The sequence below is a fragment of the Idiotropiscis lumnitzeri genome, chromosome 7, assembly GCF_059441095.1.
Source record: "Idiotropiscis lumnitzeri isolate Australia: NSW breed Sydney's pygmy pipehorse chromosome 7, RoL_Ilum_1.0, whole genome shotgun sequence".
NCBI classification, from domain to species: Eukaryota; Metazoa; Chordata; class Actinopteri; order Syngnathiformes; family Syngnathidae; genus Idiotropiscis; species Idiotropiscis lumnitzeri.
Genome location: NC_142397.1, coordinates 18,175,834 through 18,203,442, shown reverse-complemented (window position 1 = coordinate 18,203,442; position 27,609 = coordinate 18,175,834). Strand labels below are relative to the sequence as shown.

The following is a 27,609-nucleotide window of genomic DNA, read 5'->3' as shown; positions in this document are numbered from 1 at the left end:
TACAGAGAGTTATGCAGAGTATGTGCCTTTTTGGTCAGTTCGAAAATGGAAAAAGCTTGCCATCTAGGTCATTGAGCCACGTTGCACTTTTAGCCCTCATCTACTTCTTTGTTATTCTTAGCAATGTTGCCTTCAAATGCTAATTCCTGTCTTTAGAAATATTGTACAAAAGATACAATACCCTTTTCCTGCAATTTTGACAATTATTTGTCCAATCTGCAAATTCACTGGACTACATATAGTAGTATAGTTCTTGTCAGAGACCCATCAATTTGAAACAATTCTCTTCAGTCTTTCTGGGGTTATTCTCTACTTAAAGATGAGCGACAATGATTGAATGTCAAAGATGCCAAAGCAGAGATCAAACATATTTTTTTCTTTTAGTGTGTGTGTGTTTCTATTAGGAACAGGTGATGTTTTTTGGTCCAAATGGCCTGCGTACAATTTAATGAGGTAAAGATAAACTAGCAGTTGGTTCCAAGTGGTCGTTTAAATCAGCTGCGGACACACTTGCTCAGCATTTTTACAAACAACCTCAATAACAGCCATTGCAAGGATGTCTGAAAAGTTCATGTTCGGAATGTAGATGTTTATCATAGGTCATATAAATTAAGTTTCTTCCTTTGCTAAAGCCTCTGGTTTTGTATCCACCAAAATCTAAATTGGGCTCAGCGGTTATGTGGGCACTCTGAGGAGAGCGAGATGACCAAATAAATTGAACAGATGAAGCAAGTAAGAAAGGTGCAAAGAAAAAGATTGTTGCCTGTGGGTAAGAAACAGATGAGAGGCTAAGTCGGTGCTTGAATGTGATGTGTGGAAAGGCAGAACAGTTTTTGGGGTGATCAAATGGAGAGGGGCAAAGGGAGATGAACAAGTAATGAGAGATTGGGAAGTAGCATGTTTCTTATTGCATGTCTCCAAGAATAAAGACGGCAATTCATCTGCAGGTGAAAGTTTGTGCACGTCTCTGTGTATGCACATGTTGAAACATCTGTTGGAAATGGCTAGCTTGAAGACATGCAACTAAAATACATGTTCAAAAAAACGATTACTCATTTTTGTCCATCTTCCATTTTAATGAAAGTAATGAAAGAAAAACATCTTGCCTGCACACATCCAATCTCATATAAACTCCAAGTTCCATCTGTCGGGACTTTGCTTTGGCACCGCTGACTAGTGACAGGTTCAACATTAGGGGTGGGGGAAAAAATCGATATTGCAATAAATTGTTGCTAACTCTGTCGCAATAAATAATCGATAGCCTGGCGGCAATATCGATATTTCAAAACAAGGCACATATTGGATCGACCTCGTCATCATCGTCCGTATTTAATCACTCCTGTCCTGTCTGTGGGGGCGCTAATGCCGCAAACGGTTCTAAAATTGCCGGGATCAGCGGCCGGTGAAGAGTGTGAAGAATTTACAATAGAAAAAGGACGAATGCAAGAATGGCGGAAAACCCAGAAAAACAAATCAATTTTCCACTCGAAAGTGTGGAGACACTTTGCTTTTTACGAGACCGGTGACGGGAGAACACTGGATAAAGAGTATGCAATCTGCAAGAACTGCTTTGCAAAGGTAAAATATAACATCAACACTCCGAATCTGCAAAGCCACCTCGTTCGCTATCACGGTTACTACTCGCAGGTGTTAAAGGCGAACCAAGACAGCCGACAATCACTACTGCTTTTAAAGCAAAGTTTCCCTTTGGTGTGCTCTTACGTCTGAGCATGTTGTTCAGTTAGTGTTCCTCAAGAAGAATATGCCTTGATGTTTCCACTGGGCGGATGATTCCACTTTAATGACAGTTGATACTGACATTTCAAGTTCGGAAAGCAATGCAGTGTCTTGGTTTACATAAAACATGTTATTAATGTTTGTGCACTTTAATTCGTCCAGCCGTAGCTACAGTGTTAAGACTCAGCAGCAGTGAGGTACTTTGCAAATGCACCTTTCTTTGTACTTTGTACACGTATTGGCATTAAAAAAAAAATTTGATGTTTTAATTTTTATGGCCATTTTTTCCTTTTTTCAGTCACATATCTCGTGATATATTGTTGAAGAGATTTCTAATGATATATTGAATATCATAGACATTGTGTATTGTGATATTATTGTTATCGTGGGCCACATATCGTCACAGTATCGAATCGTGAGTTACCCGATTCGTCCCACCCCTATTCAACATTTTCTCTTATGGAATAAGCAGAAGCCCCACCATGGCAAATTCAAATTTAGAAATGCTTACTGGAAAGATATTGATTTGCTTCTTAAGCGCTGTCGAGTTCTGCTTTATCACTGCATACATGGTGCACTAACTCTGACATTTCTCCCTCTGCACGCCGCATGAAAAAGAAAATCTTCTGCTACTCAATTATAATGCTGAGTGAAAGGAGGGCAGAATAGTTTTAAAACTAAATTGTTCCGCTACCTGTCAACTGAGAATTTATTTAGACCATCTCCAATGTCCAGCTAAATTTTTGACATTGCGTTTAATTGCTAAAATACTGCTCAATGTTCAGTCTTGTTTCAGAAATACACAGAACAAAATACAAAGTAGTAACTCCAGAATTTGTGTGTGACAAAGCCGACAGTGACACTGTGCCAGACGACAGCTGCTACTCCCACTCAAGTTCCTGAGCCGATCTCTATTAATTATTACGTACAGCCACCCAAGCACAACTTGTTCTGTGCAGCAGCTTGTTGAACAAGCAAGAAAACAAACTTTCACCTGGCAAACGTGCACCACACACACTGGTTTCCTTGAAAGATGTCAAAATAGCTATTCCGTTTGTAAACAAAACTTTCACTTACTCGATGCAAATTTGTTACTAAGCTTTAACTTCCTTGCATACACACACCTCTCTTAAGTTACAGAACAGTGAGGCCAATTTCATTATTTTGCAGCTAATTGAGTCCATTTGGGTTTCAAAAGATCATTATGAGATGAGAGCGCAACAGTTGATTTCAAATTTTTAACTCATAAAAAATTTGGATTGAGTCGTTTATTACAGGAGGAACCAAAAGAATTAACAAAGGTACAGTAAACTCAAAATAGACAAAACTCATAATGGCAATGATAATTATCATATAATATGTATATTATATGATATATATATATATATATATATATATATATATAAGATTTTCATTACATCACCAAGCTTTTGCATTCTTCTTTCGTGATGTTTGTCTGGTCTTTCAATGCAGCCACTTTCATTTCATGTTCGTCTTGAGGGGTTTTGCCTTTCAATTTCTTCGTTTGAAAGTAAAATTAACCAACCGTCTGACTTTGCAAAGCAAACGGTATTCTCGCTCGTCAGCTGGGGAGGGTGGCACTTTGAATCAAAGTTGGCATGGCCTGATTCGCGGGTAGAGGTTCCACACGCCTGATCTTGTTACTTCTGTCAGCTGTCACCTAATCAATAAACCCCAGTGAGCCGCTTGTAGCAGCCGTTCTGTACAAGGAAATCATTCTGCCTTCATGCTCTTTAGTCGTCTTCCTGCCTCACTGTAAAAATCAACTCCAGACTTTTTGAAGACAAAGAAAAAAAAAAAATCAATAGCCAGTACTGTAAGTGTCATATCTCAGCCCAGTAGAGTGTTCAAGAAAAGGGTAAAGGACCCTCGAGCAAGAAGCAACCAAACACATTCATTCTTCCGTTTTCTATGCCACTTAGCCACTTTAGGCTCACCCTGGAGTGGTTTACATAAAATTGGACTGCACACATAGGCAATCATTCATACCTATGGACCATTTAGTCTTCAATTAACCTAGCATACAATTGAATTGAATTAGGACATGAATTTCAAGAGGATTTCAGTGTGTGATTTCCCTGAGGTTATTTATGTGATGACAGCTTATTTTTGCAACTGTAATTGACATTTTCTCCCCATTGATTCTAATTGTTTAGGCCATGGTAAGTTGAATCAGAGGCCTCTGGACTTCTCCATGGTTGCTTTCTAAGTTTTAATCCAAATGCTCATTTCCTAAATTTAACAAGCAAGGTGGCTTTAATATGTAATTTTTAGAGTGGCTGAGATTCAGTTCAGCACTATCGGAAGAGTTTGATTCACTAATAACTTCACATTGAGGAAACTGTCGTAGGATGCATAGAATGCCTTCCTACAGAAAAATCTAGCTCTGTTTGGTGGGGATATATTTTTTTCTTGGGTTATATGTAGAACAAATAGCTTGGTAAATTGACGTTATATTAAACAATTTAATGATAACTAATTGCGTGACATGCTCATCTTTCTACTTGTAAGAACAGAAGTAATGCTAACTTCAAAGATGGCCTTGGGTTGGTGATTTTATTAGAGGACTAAGAGGACTCGTGTTTAAGGGTGCTATACATCTGCTTCACTTAATAAATGTATGTACATGGGGAATCTATTTGCAATACGATCCCTATTTTTTGTAATGTATGAAGAAATAAACATTAATTTGGTTATCTATCAATAGACACTTGAAAACAGGTGAACGATTTATAAGAAGCCGGAGGGGTCTGAGAGAGAACAAACAAAAATGGTTGTGCATGTCATTAGTTCACGGAGCCACCTACTGTCCCGAAGACTGAAAATGAGGACAGACTTTCTCATCACAAAAAGGAAAAGAAAAGAAATGCTGTGTACATTAGTGTTGCTTTGCAATATAGCATCTGCATGCATGTCCTATGAATCATAGTCAAACTATTTTGTTTGAGTAATTGAACCTGATTCCTATTCGCATATGGGCATCTCATAAAACAATAACTTTTATATACATGATAATACTCGCAGTAATCGATTCCAACAGGTGATAGTGATTCAATTAAACAAGGGACGATGGTTTAAATACATTTCATTGATTGATTGCCACAAAGATAATATTATTTAAAATATTGTAAATTTTTAACTATAATCTTAAACATTTTAAATATTTTACTAGTAGGTCCCTCAGTAGAATGCATCCAAACTGGTCTTCAACGTGATGCTCACGGCCTCAAATTTAGCCCCCAAGGACCACATTGAGTAGGGCGTGGGCCTGCTCTGACCACTGATGGGAAATTCAGATTTTCTAGAAATGTTGTCAAAGTGGTCATGTGAAAACGTCAACTCAAGTAGCGATATGAAGACGAAATTAAGTGTTGCATAACGATTTATCGGTTTTCAAATTATCGTGAGAATTTTTTTAGATTTTGTTTTTTGCACTGATAACAAATCTTTTTGTAGCACATCAGATTTTCATAATACTAATAAATGATAATATGACGTAATAATATAGTAACATATAAAAAATAAATATTACGAAATTAGTTATGTGATTATTAAAATTTGCTTTCGACCTGAAATTATGACATCACCTGCCATTCAATTCAACTTCCCCATTACTAAGGTACGTTATAAAAACTGGATCTTGGCTCTACAGTGGATATTAGAATTCTACACACCCCTGTTCAAATGCAATGTATTGTGGTGTAAAGAATTGAGGGCAAGACAAATCAGTTCAAAACTTTTTTCCCCTATTGTAACTCATAACTTGTGCAACCCCACCAAAAATACAAAAAATATTTATAGAGGTTAAGTAAAAATACCTAAGATAATATAGGTAGAAGTCAATAGAAAGCAAAAATAATAATTTGAAGCCATGAACAATACCATGGAAAAACAGTGAAGACATAGTCGTCATAAGTATCGAAAATATGGCACAACAGTGAAATAACAGAAAAGTACAGGTGAATGTTTGCCAAGTGGGAACATTTTGGCGAACATTTGCGCCCTTGAACAAACCTTGACGAACACTGACGTGATCAACACATTTTCTAACTTCGCCAACAGTCGAAAATGTCTTCCCTTAGTGGGATAGATGCTTTACTGTCTATCAGAAAACCTGTGTGTAGTAGTAATGCATATCAATTATCAAATTAATAGATTATTTTTGGTCATTGATTAATCGATATAAACTGTAAAAATTCTCAGATTTCTGTAGTGATAGCAGACTTGTCTTTATATTGAATGAAAATAAACAATGGCTTTTACTTTGGGAAAGAATGATCATTATTGTCACCCATTTTCTGATGTGTTACGGACCAGAGCAATATCTGAGTCGTCATTAATTAACAGTTTGTTTGTCCATTTTATGCACTGAAATTTCAAATGTTGTTCTGTTTTAGAACAAAGGGATTGAAATTAAAAGATGTTTTTTCTTAATCCAATTCATCGATTATTATTTGCAGCCCTACACTGGAGTTCTTGTACTGTATGCGATCTTTGAATCTGAGCATGCTGTCATCTTTTCGTTCCTTTAGTTTGCACTGTTCGCTGCCAGAAGTTCCTGATCTCACGTGTTGGCGAGGACTGGATCTTCCTTATCCTGCTGGGACTTCTCATGGCATTGGTCAGCTGGGTGGTGGATTTCTGCATTGCCATCTGCCTTCAAGGTGAGACATGTTAAACAGACCAGCAGAAAGGCGTAACAATCTCTTTGCGGGAGTGTCCACGATAACTGCGCTTAAACAATATACAACTTTTATAAATATGGTGAATACTCGGTTTACAATATGTTTTACAATTCTGGTGTTGGTCACATTTGTGTATGTGTTTCCACAGCACAGAAGTGGATGTATGGTGGCCTGGACAGTAATGTTTTCCTGCAGTATCTGGCCTGGGTCACATACCCTGTAGTCCTCATAACCTTCTCAGCTGGCTTCACTCAGATTCTCGCTCCGCAGGCTGTTGGTATGATTAAATACAAGAATCTGCAAACGTATATGCAAATGCAATTTTTGTGTCAGACATATTGTAGGTTGGATGTGTCTTTTGCTGTTACATATGCAACTATTTAACTATCATGTGTTACTGTTCCTATTGGAAAACTACCATGGCAGAAATCATGTATTTGGCCTTTGATATAAAGGTATCATGTGTACGGATGAGCGTTCATATTGCAGACACATACGGCGTCACAACAATCACAACAGCCTTTTGGAACTCCGAGCGGCTCTCATCAAACCTAACGGCTTTGGTACCGAAGAGCTTTTTGACCATATTGGTGGCTTAGAGATAGGAAAGTCCAACTCAGAGTCCCCAGACTTCCTCAAAGGAACCTGTGTCGGTGGAATTGAGGAGGTTTTCAAAGTATTCTCCCCACCTACTCACAATGTCCCGAGTCAAAGTCAGCGGTGCTCCATTGCCGCTATGCACAGTGTTAATGGTGCACTGCTTCCACCTCCTGAGACGCCATATGGTGGAACAATATTTCCTCAAACCTGTCCGGAAGTAATTTTCCCTGATTTCATCAGCTTGACGACAGCCCTTGCCATCAGTGACCACCAGCAGGTTCAGGGATTGACGCCACGTCAGACAACAACCACCTCCTCAAATCAGCCACCTCAACAAAAGAGGCGTGGAACATGGTCAACACAAACTCCACGTCCCCTGTCTCCTACGGGACATGGGAAAGGTTCTACTGGAAGTGTGGGGTAAGACACTTTGTGATATGGGATTCTGTCAGATGTTCCCAGAAAACCCTCACAATATGTTTGAGTCTGCCAGGTTGGACTGGCATCTTCGCCCACCATCACACACGACCAGGTGGTGATCAATTGACAGCGCTGCCCCTCTCTTCACCCAAGTGTCCAAAACACGTGGCCGCAACCTCAAAGTCCATCATCGATTTGAGGCCTAGGGGGTCCTAGTCCCAAGTGCACATCTGAACAACCTTATGTTTGAACGTGGTGTTCAGTCGGTGACAAGCAAAAAAGTCCAGTTAAAGAACACCACTCGGGTTCTAATCGGAGGGGGCCGTTCCTCCTAATGACGGCCTTCCACTGTCATTGCCCCCTTGAGCATTGAAGTCCTCAGCAAAACAAGGGAGTTCCCAGGGGACGCAATCTCCCACACACCCTCCTAATGCTCCAAAAAGGCTGAGTAGACTAACCAACCAATTTCTGCTATTTGGTGCATTTTGTGAACCCAAACATACAGGCGCCATGCCAGGGGGCAATAATTATGCCAACACCTGCTCTGCGCCTTTCTCCGTGGGCAACCCTATATTGGAAGAGAGTCCACCCTCTCTTGAGAAGACTGGTACCAAAGCTGAAGCTGTAGGTGGAGGGTAGTGCAAAAGTGTCTCAATGGTAATTCTGCCTCCCACACTATCTTGGCCTAGAGGTGATATTCCATCTCCCTAGAGCTAACGTCTGTAGCCAAGGATTGGACCACCAAGGTCCCCGCCTGAGGCTGCCACCCAGCACACGGACCACGCAACCCATAGCAAAATAATGTCCATCATATATATATAGTGTTGTAATAAATGAAAGCTGTGCTCCAATTAAAATCTACTTTTTGGAATAAATCTGAATTTTAACAGCTAAATCATGGAGTAGTCCCTGGACAAGGTAAATCCTTGTAATGTGCTCAAAAAGTGTTACATTCCGGTAACTTTAATGATGGTATCTACTGTAGATGGTGGATGTGTTCCGCTATTTTTCTCCTTTTCTGCTCTTTCCAGGTTCGGGTATTCCAGAGATGAAGACCATCTTGCGAGGAGTGGTGTTGAAGGAATACCTCACCTTCAAAACGTTTGTGGCAAAAGTCATCGGCCTAACCTGTGCCCTGGGCAGTGGAATGCCACTGGGCAAGGAGGTAATGCTAACACACTGAGTGAGTCTCTCTTGGCAGCACCGAATGACTTTGATCAAGCCCAATTGTGATGAAATGATCTCGGTGGAAACAGTTTTAGAGCAACTGTTGGAATGAATCCACACAGAATGATAATGGCACTCCACCATAGGTGAACAATTCTGCACACATCAGTTCGTTTAATTTAAAAACTCATGTGATGGTTCGTAGTGTCCCATCCCACTCTGAAAGCACACTAGCCAGAAGGCTCCTGTACAAATTATCCACTATCTGATTGTCAGGATTCACCTTCTCTGCTCAAGTAGTTTTCATTGTTGGCACCTTACAACTTTTCAAACTTTTGCCGAAATTGGTTATGAAATCTTTGTGCAATGCTGCGGTACCCTACTTTCCAGTTTCCCTGCAGCATGAATTACAAATGATTCACTAGTGGCACACCACAGGCACATCTGCTCAGGTGCTAGTCCACAAAAACGAGCCAGAGCGAGAAGGAAACTCTGCTTGAGATACTTTTTAAACTCCGTGGGAGGCAAAGGGATGCTTGGTATTATATGCCATGCGGTTAACAGATGTTGTTCATCTTTTGAACCAGTGCATTACAGCATGCACGACTACCAGTAACACTATGTAGGAATAATAACAATAACAATAAGAGGAATTGTAAAGAAATTTGGAACCCTAAAAAAACTGTGTGTTTCAAATACTTGCACACAGTCTTTGTCTGATGACAAACAGTCCCCTCTGTAAGTATTGGAGCAGTAATGCAAAGCCTTGCAGTTTTTTTGCTGTATAATGAAAACAACAACAACAACAAAAAAATTAACATGACATGATGAGATGGAAATAAGATTTTTATTTCCTGGAATTAACATCTGGATCTGATACAAAATTTTGAAATCTTTGAAACATTGGAATAGATAAATAGATTAAAGTGAATATGATGTGGTATTTGTTTGTAATTAATTAGCTTGCAATAACGGCATCATGCCAGGGATGCATTTTCAAACATTTTACATTCTTTAGTGATGATTTTTGTCCAAAAAATGTTTGTCTTGTTGGCCAATGAGTCCACCTTGTGAATTCCTATGTTGTATTGGCAGTGTGTTTTTGGGTCATTAGCATGCTCTATGAAGAAGGATATCCTAATTGGATTATTTATTTATATATTTCTTTATTTATTCTTATTTTTTTTTTATAAATTATGAGACTAAATGTTTCTGTGGTCTAGATTTTGCTCCTGGCATTGTGTGATGAACACATGAGCAACAAAGATTAGTGTGATCATCGCTGAAAGTCTTTTGCCAAACTAATCTTGGTCGCCACCATGAAACTTAATTTTCAGAAAATTGTGAAACCTTTACTCCTGACCTCTGGTGCCTGTTGCTGAGGTCAAAAGCAGTTGTTTTTCATTCCTGCGCGAAAAAAGTTTCTCGACTGTTAACTTGTGTTCCTTGCCTGTCGCTAATTACACCAAGGGTTACTTTCTTCTTTACGGCTTTCCAAGTGGTAGTACTGGCTGGCTCTGGTTGAGGTTTGTGCAATGGCTGTAATAGATTCTCAATCTTCTGTCGATGTCACAATTGCTTGTATTGCAGGTTGGTTTCAATGCCAACTATTACAAAGGTAATCTTCACTGGCAAAACCCAAAACAAGAAACTGAGCGTACACATTCAGTGCTATTTATTGTTTGATTAATTGTTATAGGACACAACTTGGCATGTACCAATGCAGCACAGCTTGGCACATGCTCCAATTATTTTGCTCACATTTGGGTTCACACAGAAGATATTGTCTTAAATACAAATCCAAACACCTGTAAATAAAAGAAACAATGAATGGATGGAATGCTGAAAGGTTGACCTCTTGTCTCTTTTTTTTTTTTTTTCAAATGTCAAACTCATGTTTTTAGTCTACAGCAAATATAAAAATAGTCTTGGAGGTGAGTACTCTCCTACTCCAACAGGCTAAAAACACCAATGCCTTAAGCTCTTTGGATTCAGTATTTGCTGCAGGCTTTTCTTTTCTTGAGTTTAATGCTCACGCTGTAATTTTAATTCCCTAATCTTTATTGTTGTTTCCGTTACATTTTTTTAAATTAATTTATTTTTCCTCTACAGGGTCCATTTGTCCACATCGCCAGTTTGTGTGCAGCTCTCCTCAGCAAGTTCATGTCTCTATTCGGAGGAATTTATGAGGTAGCTCGTTAATGTTTTTCTTGCCATTCGCGGAATATGTTTTTTTAACAGTTGCAGATCAGACATTTGCTGTCTGAGCACTTTTAGTGTCATGGTCTTGTTAGAGTATGTTTTAACGCATTGTATTGGCATCTTTTAATTGACAATACAGTATAGCCTACCAACTCTGACGATACTAAATGATATTGATGGACAAATGAAGCTTCATGAATCACTTCCTATGGCATCCATGCTTTAAAATGCAGTGGAAATTTAATGCATTTCCATTGCATCAGCTTTTATCTTTAAACTAAGAGCACCCCTCCAAAGGAGTAGAAAATATCTCAAAATGTAAAAATTATAAAGCGCTTCATGAAGCTTTAGTTTAGTTCACCCCATCTAGTTAGATCACTGATACAAATCTGAAACATGTTTGATAGGTGAGCCTATTTGATAGAAAATGAGGAATGTTTCTGTCAGCGCAAGATGAGCTGTTGAAAAGCCAGTGCTGAGCAGCAAGCGTGTAGTTGAAGCTGCATGTGTCTCATGTGTCCCGCAAATGCAACGGCTTGCAGTCAGTCATAAAGCTGTGTTTCAGCCACCGGTAAACAATCTTGCAAGGAAAAGCATTGGCAGTGGGCTTAGAAATACAATTTCATTCACTGATGAATTACCTGCTACTTTGGATGGTCCAGATGGATGGAGTTGTGGCTTGGCCATTATGTCACAAAAAAGGCTGCAGCGTGAGCAGGGAATTTTTGGGGTGTGATGTTTTGGACTGGAATGATTGGCTCAGAAGGCTTCTTAAATGTATCAAAATGACACGGTAAACGTGGATTTTTTTTTAACTCATCCTTTCCTGCCATGATGTAAAAGAATGTAAAAGATTGTGCTATCCACATTAAAATAAGAATTGTGAATTGTTCAAGTACAATATTGCCAAATATACAGGTTGGAATTTTGAGTTGAAAGTTTTTTATCCACAGCCAAATATATTTTGTCAAAACATAGAATGCTAGTTTTTTTTTTTTACAGAATTTTCTTCTTGCAACACTTTAAAAGGGGGAGTGAGCTAATCACACCGGTTGTCTCATTTTGACTCATGGTCTTTTGCCCTATGTAGTTCCCTCTGTATTTTGTTATTTTCCGGTTTGTGTGCTACACTGCAATTCATCAGTTGCCATCTCAAAGCATCATGAAAAAATTGAAATCTTGTGGGTCGGATTTCCAATCTGCTCTATGTAATTACCTCCAACCGCCCTGTAGGTCAAAAACTGACTGGAAATTACAATAACTATTTGGTGTGTGTGTGCGTGCGTGTGCGTGGGGGGGGGGTGTGTCTGTGTGTGTGTGCGTGATTCAGAACGAGTCAAGGAACATTGAAATGCTGGCAGCAGCCTGTGCAGTGGGAGTTGGTTGCTGTTTTGCAGCCCCAATAGGAGGTGAGTTGCTTGCCAAACATACACTAGATTGATCGATAAAACCCTCCAAGGATTAAATGTAATAATTGCTAAACATAACAAAAACACATCTGCTCCCCCTGCTTTTAACGCACTTACGGTCCTGTACTTTTTGCCTGGCATCAACCTTACTGTTACATTAGAGGCACCCTGTGGCTCGGTGCCAATTTCCACCTGACAATTATATAAAGTAGCTGATCTTGGTTTCATTAATTTCCATAAAAGTGCAATTGCTTTAATTACAGTACTACAGCATGTCAAATTTCATGTCATGACGAAAGTCATTTCATTATGTCGCTAAATTGATCTTTGATGATGTTGATGGGCATTGTCTGTGTTTTTTTTTTTTTGTTTGTTTTTTTTTTAGGCGTGCTGTTCAGTATTGAAGTAACATCCACGTTCTTTGCGGTGAGGAACTATTGGAGAGGTTTCTTTGCTGCTACCTTCAGTGCCTTCATCTTCAGAGTGCTTGCTGTTTGGAACAGAGACGAAGGTTAGACAGATATTAGTGAACTGCTTCTTGTTTATATTATCAGTTAAGTAACAGAGCGTATACACTTGCAGTCAAACGTTTAATATTTACTCCTAAGAATGCCAATTGTTTCAAGGGTCGAAGACAATATATTATAGTCAGTGTCTTATTTCAATCAACACAGTGTAAAAGTGACATATATTTATATAAATATATTAGATGATGGCTACATTACCAGTTTAGCAGTCACTCTCTGACCAGAAAACGTAAACGGCTGATGTCGTCATAACGAAGAGCTCGATGTCAAACGTTTCTCATATACTTATACCCATCTATGTTATTTGCACCACAGTTTTGAGATCTGCACAATAATGGGTCTCAAACTTATATTTTTAATCAATTTAGCTTTGCTAAAGGACTACATTTTTTTTTTTTCGAGAGAGAGATTTGCTGTTCAATTTATTTTTATGAGGTGTAAAATCGCAAACTGCGATGAGAAACCGCTTATCTCGAACCTTATATATACATAAACACACGCCCCAAAACTAATATGTACGGTCTATAAAACTCTAGCTTAGTATAGTGCATTGTCAGGCCAAATCCTCTTGGCCGTCTTCCATCCAAGGAGCAGGAAATAACAATGTTGCCAACATTGGGACCGCTGTCTCTTTTTATGAAATATAGTTGCTCGACACGTCAGAAGTTACTAACTATAGCAAAAACGTTGCTAAATTCGCAACTCTGCTGTCACAAATTGTAGCTCTCGCTCTCTATCTCCCTTGTATCAACATCCACAGGTGTGCGCATAAAATTAAAGCGCAACTTTCAAACTCAATGCACTGCATATTTTACATTTAGGGCTGGTCAGAGACTGTGGGCAGGCCGGATGTGGCCCAGGGCCATACTTTGAAATGGTCTGTTCTATATCAAATGTAACTTTAAAAGTTATTGTTTTAGGGTGCACCTTAGCTGAAATCAAAGTTATGCATTTCTTGAAAAAATATTTGAATGAACACCTTCAATTCGAATCATTCTGCTAGTGACTTTTGAGACATGGACTGCACTGTATAAATTATATATTGTTGAAGGGGCGCATTCATCCAAAACGGAGTTTTTGTTTTGGATTAATTTAAGATCCTTTCAGACAAATCATTGGTATGTAAATGTGATGCATTGCATAGTTACACACAACTAATCTCATTAAAGAGTGACTCGGAAGTTCAAACCTCCAGACGATTTAATTATGGCATTGTTATTTCCTCTCCTGATGAGAAAGAATCAAGTTCTGGTGTCAAGTATAATTAGCTGAACTTTTCGTGTGGTTCTCACACTTTGCCTACAATTAAGAACCAAATTTACACCATGTATTGAATTACCTGTAATTAAAAGACGGAATGGATTTTTAGTTAACTGTATGTTCCGATTTTATTTTTTTTCCAGAGACCATCACAGCCCTTTTCAAAACTCGTTTCCGGCTTGACTTTCCATTTGACCTCCAGGAGCTGCCTGCTTTTGCTGTCATTGGGTGAGTTTGGCTTTCTCAGTAAATAGAATATATTAATAGTTGGATGGTTTATACAGAAGTATGATATTCTTGATAGTCAAACCCAGCAAGTTAAGCTTTTACACAATGCAGCAACATCTTGAGAAAAGTAGACGCAAATAGCTCTTATCTGAAGTGACAGAGAGGACCCACACGACAATAAAAATGGCCTTGTGTGTTCCTTCACTTAACAATCTCTCCATGGACAATCAAGAGTCTCATTCCCCAAACCAAGTGGTCTTGAATAGCACCAGAGTTGACCTCTAAGAGGTTATCTGATTCCACAGAGCATCCACACTGCGAGAAAATAAAAAATGGTACATGGGGAAAAAAGTGGAAGAAGCAAGTAGACCAGATGGTCTCCATCCACCAGTCCGTACAGAATCCCACACCAAATTGGATTTTTTTTTTTAGAGGCCAATACAGATTTCTCACAGAAAAAAACAATAGTGATTATCAAATAATAGATGGATTTATTAAAAAAAAAAAAGTACACACAATGCAAAAATTATCATGCATTGCTCAACTAAGCGTTACTAATTAAATTAAATTAAGATTGCTTTGTTTTGAATGAGAGGTCCATGGAGGACCTTATCAACAATATGCATTTTATAAATTTATGCATAGAAGGTTATGGCGTAGATTCATGAGTAATGATGAGACTAGTGTTCCTTTAGCGCAACTGCTCTAAATGGTTAGAGTACTCAAAGGTCAAAATAATCTGAAAAAAGTTGTCCATTTGGCCGATTATTTTGACCAATGTTTGCAGGGCTATAATCATCTGGACGATGAATTGATCAAGGACCCTGATATCGTGATGAGCAGCTGTGAGCCGTGAGCATATTTATTTGATCAGACTCGGCGGAAATGTGCATGACAGCATCCAATCAGTCGACCTTTTCCTCCTCTACTTTGATTTTTAAATTGAGGATGTAACCAAAAAGTAATAGAAGTAGCAAATGACCAAACATGCACTAAATACGCAGCTGTTGGACAGCCATCACTTGCCGTTGTCTTTTGAAGCCATTTTGACAAGACAAGTTCCTCACCATCGCTTGTGTAGCGGTATCCAGTGATGGGAAAATGAAGCTTCAAATTTGTTTCATGAACCAGTTGTAGTATATTTGAATCCTCTAGATGGCACTGTTGGTTCAAATAAAGGGTTTAAAAAACGGCTCGCTAGTGTGCTTTCAGCCCAATGTTGAACAGAGAGCGCCATCTACAGGAGTCCAAAGGTACTACAACTGGTTCATGAAGATTTTAAGCTTCATTTAGCCATCACTTGCGGCATCCCCAAAGGGAAGTGGAGTTAATAAAGCAGTTGCGCAAGCTTTGTCCACAAAAACGAGCAAAACAATTTTGTTGAATCATTTGAACAAGTACCACCCAATTAATGGAGCCAGCATGAAATTGCGAGCGGAGTTTACACACTTGCCCACTTAAACATCAGCAGTTTAGCCGCAACTCGCCGAGCAGCCTCTGGACTGTAGCAGCTAACAGTCGTGTCATCTGCCGATCATGCGCATTTCCTAAGTAGGGAGGTTCTTAACTTGAAAATTGTTTTCATTATTCCTGAGGGGTTACTTACTCATTTTAGTTATTTGATATTGTTCAAAACCCCACAAAATGTAATCAAATTGATGACTGATATATTTAACCATGGTGGAGTCATAAAAAATTGAAATAAAAAAACTGAAGAACGTCAACTGACATTTTATCCTCCACCATTTTCCATTTTACAGTATATTGTGATATTTTAACAAATTCAATGTGTCTAGTGTTTTCCAATTCCATGATGACTACACATATAAGAATATCAACAACTAAACCACACAAACCAAATTCTATTAAGAATGTTTATTTGACACATGTGAGCAGATTACTGCAGTGCTGAATTTGAGTGCAAATAATCTGAATGAAAACAAAAAGTCTGTCCAACACCAGAATGGCAGTATTTCAGGTCCAAGTTTAAATGATTGATTTTAATTTTACCCATCCAAAATTCTTTGACATGCACATGCTTATTTTATGTATTTTGCCGTTTTTACGTGCAGGATTTAGTTTTTTTCTATTCTGCAAGAGTGTAGACTAAATTCTCTCTGGAATTAGGAGCGCTCTACTTCTGTTCACAGCCGAACCTGTATGAGTCATCTTACATGGATAATTTATCCTGTAACAGTTGCTCGTGCGCTGAGGCAGAGCTTTTATATCCTCCTTTGCTCGGGAGGCCTTTTATTGACCCTGATTGAGACTCGTAACAAGAAGAAAGCACTGAGAAGGACTGAAGGATAGCAAGCACTTCTTCTTAAGAACAACATACATGTCAAGATCATGCAGCAAGCAATTTTTATTTAGTCACAACAACGCGTGCATTCACATTTTTGTTTTGCGTTTAATCAATTAAAGGATACACAGCTTAGTGGTCTGCCCAAGGTTCACCTCAGGATTTTAAAATGTCATGGCTATCTAGACCAGGTGGCGTGATCATCCATGCCGATATTAAAGATCATTTTACCTCAATTGCTTCAAATAAAAATGTTCACGAATATTAAATGGACACATGACTGAAAATGTAAAAAAACACTTTCTTTCAACCTTATCCCTCCTTGTAGCTAAGATGTGGTACTGGCATTTTGTTTTCTCTCACCAAGGAGTCATTCCTTATCAGGGCTCTTGCTGACATTCACCAAACTTATCTCTCATGCATGTCCAACTCTCTTTGCAGCATTGCCAGCGGTTTTGGTGGAGCTTTGTTTGTGTACCTGAACCGGCTTATTGTCCAATTCATCAGGAATCAAAAGACCATCAACAGATTCCTCATGAAAAAGTGAGCATCACACATTGTATCACATCAAAGTCTGCATCTTAAAGCAAGGCCACCCTCTTTTAGAACTTGTAGGTTTCGGCGTCTTTCTCAGTTAGACAATCGTGAGGATGGAAAGCATTTTAGGCACTTGAGTCTATTTTTTTCATGCCTTTCAAATGCACTTATAAGGCTCGGTGATTCTCCCGTCTAGACTTTTGACAAAAGTCACAGGCAGATTATGCGCACCGCTAGATTTGACAGGGGACATCTTTTAAACGTCATTTAAACGTCGTTCCACCCACAGTGCATACGTTTTATGAAGGTGCGTAAGTGACGCACTTAAGCCGATGGGAGAATCTGCTGTGCCGAAACAGTATGCGGCTGCGTGCCTTTTCTGGTTTATGCACCCAGGAGATTGTGCTAATAAATGCTTAAGTGTTGAAGCCCAGGGGTCCAATTTATCAAAGAGTGCATAGGATTCAAACTAAAAGTATACTTGTGCACAAAATAGGAAAAAAATCCAACCTATCAAACCGTGCGTACGTACACCCACCTGTGCCGCCCTTTTGAGGCCAAATCTATCCATATATGGTCAATGCCATAGCAGCACATTAAAATGAATGAGTCATGCTGTTTGTGAAAGGCGCACAATAACGACAATGTTCATCAGCGTAGTGGAAACAAAAAGGCTGGCCTAAATTGGCATCGCCCCCCCCCCAAAAAAAAAAAAATTAAAAAGACAAAACAGGCAGGATAAAAGCTTAAAGCTGATGAATACAATTGTGATAATGCGACCCCTCGAGCCTCGCTCCCCCTCTCGTGATGGTAGGGACGGATGTGCGCTCACAAAGTAGCCTATTCAATTTACTTACATTGCACTGATAAAAGTACTTGATTTTCACTTCCACGGGATTAAAATGTGTTAAATTAATACAGGACATTTGTTTACTTATGAGGAAAACACGGGAAATTGCAACGGTTTAGATGAGTTTACATGAGCTTCAATTCACCACCTCACTGACTGAATTGCTGCCTTTTCTTGTCCCCAAATTCGAGACGATAATTGTTTTTAAAAAGTTTGAGAACTGATGTGATGCAAAGTAAATCTCTTTTAATGGATCAATGAAATGCAAGTTTGGCGTTTTGCTAAATGAATTCAGTCTAAATGTGTTTTTTTTTTTTTCTGTTTTGTTGATATTTTTTTCCATCACTGCCTCTGGTTGATATCTTTCTCACAGACGTCTTCTGTATCCAGCACTGGTAACTCTACTAGTTTCCACGCTAACTTTTCCACCTGGCTTTGGACAATTTATGGCAGGCAAGGTATGTGTCCATCCATTTAAGATATACTTGAAGCATTTATTGCATTTACAATGATTATGCAATTGAATGAATTAAAATATCTTGCTGCTATATCCTGCGCTCGTCTAATCAGTTTACACTTGACCCCAGAATAATCGTGGCTCGGCAACCTGGGATTCACCTATTTTCATCCCCCCCCGCCCATTTTATTTGTAAATACTTAAAGTAGCTATATTTTTTTAAAATTGGGGCTGCTTGGGTTTCCTTTCACTATTTCCTCCTGTTTTTTGTTGTAAACAAATTTTAATCAAAACATTATCATTAGCCCATCACCATACACTCTGGGATTTGTTTTTCACTGAGGCGCACGTCAAATAAGCTCCACTTCTTAAAAGTATCATTCTCATGAACGGATTACGAGAGTAATTAACCGAGGAAAAGCCATGCTAAATGCTTAGCTAAGCTAACGGTATCGTGAAAGACTGCAATTAAGTGCTTGGGTGCTTGAGTACAATTGTCACAGAAGTCTCGCTGTCGCTGCGTTGAAGCGTAGCACAGTCAACTTTGAACAGAAAAATAGCAGGAATTTAATGAGTGAGAGAAATTTATACAAAAATAACGCTACACATTTACACCTACACAAGCAGCTAAACAGGATATGATCGTTACGGAGTACCGTCTGTGAGCCGGATGGAGTGGCCTAGAAGATTAAACGTATAGTAATATTGAGGTTAAGCAATTCGAAAAATGGTTGAGTATAGTTTATTGAAGACGTAATTTTTTTTTTTTATTTTGATTTTGACTTGAGATCTACATAGTGAATACAACGCATTCATTACAAAATGACATTACAGTCGGGATAATTTTACTTTTTCTTTTTGATGAATTTCTGTCAGATTTTTTTTATGCCTCATTTAAATTGATATCTATATTTATGCAAAAATATGTAGGCAACTTGGCTTGTGTTTAAATCTGATAATCTTAGATCGGAGCACTACTGGATGCATTTATCTTTTGATATAGATCTGTTTAATGTCACTTCCAAATAAAGTGAGAAAAGGTAATCAGTCTTAGAATTGTTATAGAATAACTGAAAATACATCGCGCTATATCATCATCGTGATATAAAATGCCCTATATCGTGATTGAAGACATAGAGCCCAGACTACACGCTCGCACGCAAGCAAGCACACACACACATCTTCTTGGGAAGCACCATATTTTGCTTAGACTGACAGAAACAGTTTTGTTTATTATTTTTAGATCCAAATTGTTTTCAAATCCAGATGCCATTTTGTTCTTAACATTTTTACCTTGATGAAACCTGTGGCCTGCAGCTCACCCAGAAGGAATCGCTGGTGACATTGCTCGACAACCGCACTTGGGCAAAACAGGGCATTGCTGAAGAATTTGACTACATTGGACACTCCCTGGCCTGGCAACATCCGCAGGTCAACGTTTTTGTCACCCTGGTTATCTTCATTGTCATGAAGGTAGGTGATGATATCACAATAATGGCCTATGCAGTATGCATATGGAAAAGGCATGCAATCATTTTCTTATGGAATTTCTTAAGGAAAAAATGCCACAATGTGGCATGCAGTTGTATGAATAAATCTGGGAGAAGCACTACTTACAAATTTCATGAGAAAGAATGTGATAAGTTTTCTCTTATAATGTATATCACTGAGTGCTACTCAAGGATTCGCCTGCATCGTGTTCTCAAGTTCATGAACAATAAAATGAAAGTAAGGCCATCAGGGAAAAAAAAAATGTGCGAAATGTAGACCAAACTACATTACTTACTCTATCTGAATGGTTGATGCAATCAGCTAATGAATTTTATTCTTTGAGAGGCTCTCTAGCAGGGATCCTGGTGTAAAACGGATAACAGTGTTTTTAGCAAAAAAAAAAAAAAAAAAAAAATTGTGGCTGCCCTCTGGCTTCAGCCACAGAGGTCCAATTGTTACATATAAATCTGTGTAGTGTAACAGATGCATTGAGTGTAAATCAAAACACTCTCAGCGTGCACTGGTTTACTCCGACCGTTCCAAAATACGCCCTTCGGTTATTCAAAGTGTACCAAAAATGTCGTGCCGGTGCGTGCCCTAGGCACGCCAACTGGGATAACTGTGCGCCAGTGCATCAAGCGGTACAGATGAAAACAGTTCAAGCACGAGCTGCTGATTGTTTTATAACATAGGATGCATTTGGAAATCAACTGGAGGGGAGCGCAACCTGACTCTCTCTCTCTCTCTGATGACACTGAACTACATTGGCACAGGAAGGAGTCGCTGGTGCCTGATGGCTCGCCTCCGGTTCTGAACATACAGACCAACATTAAATTGTTTTTCTTGTTAAAAATTAGATCAGAGAGGTAGAAAGAGCAAAATTACTTCCATATAGGCTGAATAAATATGGTTGGGTTGTCAGACTACAAGACAATATCGTTCTGTGTCTTGGACCGAGCGAGGCGTCACACTCCAAGTCTGTCACCGACCCAATCATCGCTTGTTTCCGTTAAGATTCTGTCCATCGCCACAAGTCCGCCGGGGAGGCATGTAATCAGCTCGATAGAAGCGTTATGGGGATGTGTGTTTGTTCTCTGCTAGGAAAAGGCAAAAAAGAAATAGAAATAGAGACAATGGTCGCGTTCCTGGATGGTGGGCAGTATGTATATTCTCCAAAAAGAACTTAAGGTAGCAAATTTGTTTAATGACACCGCGTTTGCTAATCAGCTACTGGCTTTGTAGTTAGCAAACGTAGTATAAGTTGAATTGCTGCATATACATTTCAATATTTTGGCCTTTTGATTGTTTGTATGTCACACACAGTCTGTCGTTATAAATAGAAGAGCACTCTCTTTCTATTGGTTAATGCCGAAGAACCAATTGCTGGACATACTTCTAATGCTTTCAATAAACTGGAAGAACAATGATTACATGCATTTTATTTATTTATTTTTTACCGCTGATTAAGATTCCATCCATTTGGCACATATCTATCTACTGTACTACTGTGAGTATTGACTGAATCTTGCATCAATAGTACAGACAAATGCCAGAACGATACATCACACGCACACGCACACACACGCACGCACACTTCTCTCTCAGTGAATCTGTAATGTCTCCACCTAATTACAGCCTTTGGTTTTCTTGGATTCAGCGTGGTGATTTTCAAGGCGAAATTGCTCTCTCCGTCTCCGTCTCTGTAATGAATAGTTCTTTTATTCAACATGGCAGCCATCTTGTTCCGGTGCTCCTTTTCCAACAAACATTCATTCCAACCACCAAACTTTACTATTCAGGGTCCCTTGCCTTCAGACCTGCGAAGGATGTTGAACTTAACTGGAACAAGTATTTGAAACGGTGTGGTCACAAAACAAGATTTGTGCATAGACTTGCACAAATCTGGCATACCTTTGCAGCTCAATGCCATTATCATGGAGAGCAATCATGAAAACTGTTGGTTCCCATTTGAAGGGATCTCGTTGCACACTTGAGTACAATGACAATAAAGGGATTTCTGATTCTGATTCTGATTATAAACTTTCCCCTTAATCCTTTCAGAGACCACGAAGCGTAAACGGCAATCTGGAGGGGGCGTTCCTGTCCTTATATTTGTAAAACTCTGAAAACAATACTATCATTTTGTCATTGGTCAGTTTTTAACCACCAATATTAATTAAGGAATTCAACTTAATGACTGTTTGATTTTCCAACCGGGCTCAATAGACAATATGTTATGACTGTGCGCTATCGAGTCTATTTCTGTTTAAGGAGGAGGTTGATATACAATATGTCTGTAAAGTTTTACTTTTTTTTTTTAAATTTTAAACATCTTCAATAGTAACACCTTTTATTGAGGAAACCACTGACACAATATCACAAGCTGTTTACATGCTGTCTGTGATTTTAAATATTTCTCAAAACATCTAACAAAGTACTCATACAATCTCGTGAAACTGATATACTTTAAGCAAATTATCGATTATCTGATAATATTTGAGCTGTTGCTCAGATGTCAGTTTTTATTGATCACTCATTTAGATATTTTTCTATTTCAACAAATGGCTTTGGTATGCAAATATTTTTTAAGAATTTTGGCTGTGCAGCAAGGCTCCCTAAAGAGTATCACTGGCCAAACTCTTGTATTATGCACGTGACAATGTGTTTGGCCATGCCACAATGACTAAAGAAGCTATTGGTTTTCATTTAATTCCATTACATCACCAGTAGTAGGTTCTTCCACTCTACAAGAATGTTGCATAAGATCTGGTTGTGACACTTGGGAACAAAGTGTCCCTGCACGCAGCTAAAACTTGATGTCCAGAGTGTGCGCTTCCCACTCATGTACTTTTACACTGAATGTCCTCTGGTTAGAGAAGGAGACGCGTAGAAGGTCTTGTTGTACTGTATGTAAGATAACTGCGACAGCACCTGATTCGGGCCTTACTTTGGGTCGAACAGATGAACTTGGATTAAAAAAAAAAAAAAAAAAAAGAATCTGATAATGAAACGTTGTGTCCATCAATGTTCTTTGGTTACATTAAACGCAACGTTTTAATGGGTACAATGGAAAATCATCGCACATAGCAAGCAAGTGTAAAAATGGAAGATTATATCGTTCAAAACTGAATTAAGATTGAGTGTTAATTAAATAAGGATGGAAGCTAATTCCGCCGGCCTATTTTAAAGCTGTGAAAAAGTTCAAATTGGATAAAAAAGTTGAAGCCATGACTATTTTTCATAATGGATTGTGGAGACCATTAATGGAAATTTCTACGCAATCTTGATACCCTGCTTGTCCTCATTGTGGTTCTGGGTGATCAGAAGTGAATCCCAGGTGACTTTGGACAAGAAGTGCGGTTATGAATAGATTGGTCGCCAGGTAATCACAGACCATTTTGACGCGGAGTCTAAAAATTAATTGCACAATATTCAGAGTAATCATGAATGGAGAGTCAACATTTAATCACAGTTGTACCTTGACTTACAATTTCAATTAATTTTGTGACCAAGCTCGTAGCTCAATTTAGCTGAAATCAGGTTTCTGAATATAAATGCAAGTCATCTGTTTCCAAAAAAAAAAAAACACAGCAATGTTTTGGTTACATGTTTTGAATCGCACCATCAAATTGTATTTGTGTGCTGGCATTAAGCGTTGTTTCAAGTAGTTGTATTTCTAGATTACTGTTAATAGTGAGGTTGTAATGTCGCTGTTTTCAACAGCTTTTCAGTCATGACGCTTCTTCCGTGATTACATAACACTGTAGCGTCCACAGAAGATTTATTTCCCCATGCAGTAGAAATTCTTAAACGTGTATCATACTTCTAATGCCCGCTCTAGACAGCGTAGAAAAATATGCCTGTAAATTGTCATTTGAAAGCATGCAGGTGGAGACAATCAAGGAGGCAAATGCAGATTTGTGTAAATATTTTAATTCCCATTGTCATACCTCAACAAAATCATGTTACATAAAGAGTCCTCACAACATAAACAGAAAAGGAAGCTCCTCCTGTCAACATCAAAAGTGTACAACTTAAAAACATTTATTTCTTTTTCTTTGTGGGAGATGGTTAACAATTGAGGAACAACTACTTGGACATGGGAAGGGCAATTGATAGTGATTTGCAATTATCTTTTTGAGTGTTCTTAGTAGTTTGTTGAGTATATCGTGGGCTTTGAAGCACCCGAGGACAGCCCGGCTTTCTTAATTCCTCGCAGTTCCTTAGTTAACCACGAAGGAAAAGAATGGTTCAGTAGTGTATGACCTCCACGTTCCTTGATACATTCCTACATTGGTATTTTTCTTCCTACTGATTTTCTGTATGCATTGTCACTGATAAATCACTCAACTAGTGATGAATTAATCAAGCTTCAAATCTGCTTCATGAACCAATTGTAGTACTTTTGGACTCCTGTAGGTGGCTGTCTCTGTTCAACATTGGGCTGAAAGCACACTGACTTGCCATCTTTTAAACCCTTTATTTAAACCAAGAGTGCCATCTTGAGGACTCAAAAATACAACAATTGGTTCATGAAGCAAATTTGAAGCCTCATTTTCCCATCACTACACTCAACGGCTTTGACAGAATTTCATAAATCCGTTCTTTTATACTCCTGCAAAGAGTTAAATCTCACATTCTCAATGCGACTTACACATTCTCTCGTGTTTTAGGCAAGGCAGCTTGATTTAAATAGAACATTCCATACACAAGGTAACTTGATGTGCTTCACATAATTAAAATTGTCATGTCATGTCAATATCCACGTCGCGTATACTGTACAGCAGGCATCACCAAATGGCGGATGCGGACCGCGCAATGGTTCGGACCGGACCCATGGCCAATCTATGATGATTTTTTTTCAGGGCGCATTCACAAACCTTGGCGCTGCAATTCTAGTTAATACGGAAAAGGCGTCACTAATTTGAGCCAATCAAATCTTTTGTTTACTATCCACTGCCAATTGCGCAGCAGACCGGAAGAGAGTGCTGCTGACAGTATGCCTTGCTAAAAAGTTAGCAAGGTCGATGCGTCTTGTTTTAAATGAATGGACGGAGAAATTTAGCTTTGTTCTGGCTGCAGCCGATTCTAAACCAGTGTGCATCATATGCTCCGAAACCGTCGCAACATTTCGAAGCGCCACTGCGAAACAAAGCACCGCCCTTTTTTGCAAAGTTTTCCGCTGAAGTGTGAGGTGAGCGCACGCAAAAATATCGACCTTCGAGTGCAGTATAACAGATGTTTACATTTTCATTTAAAGCCCAGCGGCATGCAAACGAATGTTCACGAAAAGTATCATGGATTTTGAAGAAACTTAAAAAAAACATTCAGTGATGGGGAAGTTGTGAAGGAGTGCTTTAATACGGTTGCACAAACATTATTTAAAGGAAAACACAAAGCCCAGATGTGTGAAATAATCTACCAAATCCCAATGGCCCTGACTCCGTTCCAACTCAGATTTAAATCACTGGCAGGGCAGTCACAAACTCATTTTTCTCATGAAGAGAAGTTAAAAAAATATTCAAAGGGAAAGGTGTTGTCAAAGCTCATTTGAATTAGTTTTTCATGAGGACAGCCATTTTTATTGATTGTGTACTGAACATGTTGACCTGTTTTCCTTTGATAATTAGGCTTTCTGTTTTTTTTAGGCTGATAACTCTTTGATTTAAGACGAAAAAGGTAAAAGGTGTTAACTAAATGCTTAGCACTTGATATATTTCTGCAGGAGATAGTTGACTGTTTTTTTCTGGAAGTGGCAAACTTAAGTTCCTGGAGCCACATTTTCTTGAATGTGAAATAAACGCCTTATATTGGTTTGACTGGCAAAGGTGTTTAATGGGAACATTGCTAAATATTTCGTATATAAGTGCGCTCTGTTGAAAATGACTAAATATTGAAATTATATAAAAATGTGAACATAGGCTAGACATTTCGAATTGGAAGAAATTTTAGTTGTGGACCTCTGTGACTTTTAATTGAATACCTCTGCTGTACAGGGTCGCGGGAGGGTGCTGGAGCCTATCCCAGCTGACTACCGGCGAATGGTGCACTACACCCAGTACTGGTCGCCAGCCAGTCACAGGGCAGGCATAGACACCGTCACAGAGTGGGAACCAATCCCACGCTGCCCGCACCCACCTCAGGCAGATGTACCACTACACCATCTGTGACATATAATTAAAATTACGTCATATAAATCATCTAAAAACATGACAACTAAAACATTTAAAAACTAAGTTCAGAAATAAAACATAGCTTACTAAAAAAAAACTGTGTAGAAAAAGAACTTTTAGAAAATACATTTGAAAAATGCTTTGAAACAACTCATTGATAGGCATGAGGAAAAAAACCATATTTGGCCTTACCTGGCCTTAAAAAGCATTCACACTTAACTCACCCTTCACTTCTGTGGGGAGCTTTTCCTAACTGTGTGCAGCATAACATATTTGCTACTTCACCATGTTTGCTTGCATTGAACTCTGGGGTCCAATAATTGACCCGAGTCTGCAAACTTCAGGGCCCTATACTGGGTTTTATACCCCATAAATATGTTTTTAATATATTCAGGATATAAATTATTCAATGATTTATATAGAGAAACATTTATTTTATTATTACTTCCTGAAAGACACTTACGGTGGTAGGATTTTGGTATTTGTTAGAGCAGTTTTCGTTTTCCAGAATGGTTTATTAGAACTTTGTTTAAAAAAACTTAACCGTTATCACTGTGTAGGTACGGATACGCATCAGAGCTATTCCAGTTGCTCATTGCCTGACAAAGTTCGGAAAGTAGTTAAACATGAATACGTTGTCACAAGCCTTTTTTTTCCATCCACCTGCCCCGCTTTATGAACAGAAAATGGGATTGAAATGAGTTATCTTCTAGGATGCAACAACGAGCGTTCTCATATTGTTAAAGTCGGTAAATATGATAGAAAATGGACTCGCACAAACAGTTGCAACATAAAAAAACCACCGGTTTTGGTTCATACCAAAAGTCACACATGTAATTCATGCAAAGACTCCCGGGGTTTCGGTATAAGGTGGATCGCTGACTGGGTTTTTGGATTATGTCACAATCATCATTTTGTCACACTCTATAGTCTGTCTCATAAAAATTTAACTTGAAGTAGTGTACTTCTGGATAGTCTTCAACACACATAAATACACATCAAACATATCAAACTAGTTCACAAACGGTTCAATAAATGTGAAATGAGGTTATGAGTTCCAAGATACATTTAACTGTCCGTTGCTTGTGGAAAGATTTTAGTGGCTGGAAGATGACGTTAAAGGGAAAATGATGAGGCCATTGAGCTTGCTTTGTTCATTGCCTGACCTATTTGTTTATTAATTTCTCAAATTCCCTGGTGCATCACAATAGCTTTGGATTTTGGGTGTGTGTGTGCACCTAAACCCTTTGTGTGTACGTGTGCATGACACGCGGTGTGAAAAAGACAGCAGTGTAGTCTTACAGGAGAAGATCTGATACTTTGCGGTGGCAGTCGGCCTTAATTACATCTAGCCATAGACAGAGTGCGGGGAGCGGAAGAGGGAGAGGACTGGAATCATGCAGGGACGTGGAGACAGCAACTGTAATTAAGATGTCTATTTAAAATATTGAAATCTTGAGATTATTACGTTGATGAGCTCTGTACGTCTTTAGCACATCATCTCAGAACAAAACACCGTGCTCAAGTTACTATATATATATAT

General features: G+C 38.7%; 1 protein-coding gene across 7 annotated transcripts in view; it reads left to right on the top strand.

Moving 5' to 3' along the window:
- The window catches only part of LOC148333838 (chloride channel protein 2-like), a 103,851-nt gene that overhangs the window by 41,632 nt on the left and 34,610 nt on the right, over positions 1-27,609 (top strand). For all 7 annotated transcript variants that reach the window (XM_088300294.1, XM_088300298.1, XM_088300295.1 and 4 more), the window contains 10 exons: positions 6,291-6,422; positions 6,592-6,720; positions 8,495-8,628; positions 10,743-10,820; positions 12,163-12,241; positions 12,627-12,752; positions 14,172-14,256; positions 17,000-17,101; positions 18,319-18,403; positions 19,720-19,875. In XM_088300294.1, the coding sequence (XP_088156420.1) occupies positions 6,291-6,422; positions 6,592-6,720; positions 8,495-8,628; positions 10,743-10,820; positions 12,163-12,241; positions 12,627-12,752; positions 14,172-14,256; positions 17,000-17,101; positions 18,319-18,403; positions 19,720-19,875 (1,106 nt within the window). The remainder of the gene's footprint in view (positions 1-6,290; positions 6,423-6,591; positions 6,721-8,494; positions 8,629-10,742; positions 10,821-12,162; positions 12,242-12,626; positions 12,753-14,171; positions 14,257-16,999; positions 17,102-18,318; positions 18,404-19,719; positions 19,876-27,609) is intronic.